The sequence below is a fragment of the Otolemur garnettii genome, unplaced genomic scaffold, assembly GCF_000181295.1.
Source record: "Otolemur garnettii isolate 467f Iridium unplaced genomic scaffold, OtoGar3 scaffold00011, whole genome shotgun sequence".
Classification (NCBI taxonomy): domain Eukaryota; kingdom Metazoa; phylum Chordata; class Mammalia; order Primates; family Galagidae; genus Otolemur; species Otolemur garnettii.
In genome coordinates, this window is record NW_003852406.1 from 27,339,234 (window position 1) to 27,340,932 (window position 1,699).

The window sequence follows — 1,699 nt, forward strand, 5'->3', positions numbered from 1 at the left end:
TGACAGTGTCTCAAGCTGTCACCCTGGGTTGACTGCCATGGAGTCACAATTCACAGCAACCTCAAATTCTTAGGCTTAAGTGATTCTCTTGTCTCAGCCTCTCAAGTAGCTGGAACTACAGGTGTCTGTCACAATGCCTGGCCATTTTTTGTTATTGTTGTTGTAATTGTCATTAATGTTTGGCAGGCCTGGGCTGGGTTCAAACTTGCCAGTAGCCACTGAGCTACAGGTGCTGAGCCCTAACATTTATTTCTTTAGAGTTCTTTCACTTATATTTCTTGCACTCACTTGTAAATTTTACATAAATGCAAAAATTAGAAAAATCTGGAACACTTATTGCAAATATTACACATTTTGAAAAATAATACAAGAAAGAAGAATACACAAACATCATTTCGCCATGAAACCTCATAAATTTCAAAGCACTGAAAACCTACCACAGAAACTCAGAAGAAAAGATGAAAACACTGACACTTCATTTGCAATTACAATTTCCCCCAAACTTCATAAAGATTCCCCAAAAGGAGCATGTGTTTTTACTAAGGATGGACTTGCAAATGCTAGCCAATTTAGCTATTCATAAACAGGAATAAAAAGATTAAACTCTAAATGTTTTATTTTGTACATGCCTATAGTCAATCATGTGAGCGTTCAATAAAACCTATACAACATTAAGAACTCAAAAGTTCAAATGGAAGCATAAAAAAATGAACATTAGGGCAGCGCCTGTGGCTCAAAGGAGTAGGGCGCCGGCCCCATATGCCAGAGGTGGTGGGTTCAAACACAGCCCCGGCCAAAAAATGCAAAAAAAAAAAAAAAGAACATTAAGGTCCATTTTATATGAAAATAGCGCCTCATTCCTGATAACACTGAAGTAGCATGCATTCATACATTCTACAAACATTCCTTAAGTATATTCTTCACTAGATCAGACACTGGTGCTAAGATGAGAAATATAACCAGATTTCACCAAAAAAAGGTAGAACTTCTTGTGATTCACCTCTCAACTTAAAAGTTATAACATTATCATTAATAGGGTACTAAAGATAAATTTTTTGTTTCTTGTTAAAGATAAACTTTTTGACCCAAGAAAAGGAACTGAATACCACCTTGAGCCTTTGAAACTGCTGCTGTCCCTGCACTGGTGCAACTGGTGGGGCTGGATGAGCATGACTCTGGACCACCTGACCTCCATGGGGCTGCACAGCTGTTGGGTGATGATGGCTGCTATGAACTGCTGCAATGGTGGGCCCATGACTACCAGAGCTCTGTGGCACAGCTGAAACCTGGGGTGGACAAAATGCAGACAAGAAACATCAAGGCTTATGCATTCTTTCCCAAATGTGTCTGGAGGAATAACAAACGCACAAAGCATGCATGTGTATCTTTGTATGCACAAAGATAATTAATTATAAACCCAAATCTCCCACAAAAGAAAACTGGTAAAATAAATTATACCTCATTTATCTTACAAAAGAATTCTTTGTAGCTATTAAAAAATGATATAGCTGGCGACATCCCTTGTTTAGTGGGTAGAACACCGGCCTCATACACCAAGGCTGGCAGGTTCAAACTCTGTCCCAGCCAGCTGACAATGACAACTGCAACAACAAAAAAAGAGCCCAGCATTGTAGCAGGCGCCTGTAGTCCCAGCTCTCTTTTTTTTTTTTTTTTTTTTGTGACAGTGTCTCAAGCTGTC

At 39.1% G+C, this 1,699-nt stretch overlaps 1 protein-coding gene across 2 annotated transcripts in view; it reads right to left on the bottom strand.

Annotated features, from left to right (window-relative positions):
• LOC100940579 (paired amphipathic helix protein Sin3a) overlaps window positions 1–1,699 on the bottom strand; it is a 76,848-nt gene that overhangs the window by 41,162 nt on the left and 33,987 nt on the right. For both annotated transcript variants that reach the window (XM_023510060.1, XM_012801949.2), the window contains exon 3: window positions 1,110–1,286. In XM_023510060.1, the coding sequence (XP_023365828.1) occupies window positions 1,110–1,286 (177 nt within the window). The remainder of the gene's footprint in view (window positions 1–1,109; window positions 1,287–1,699) is intronic.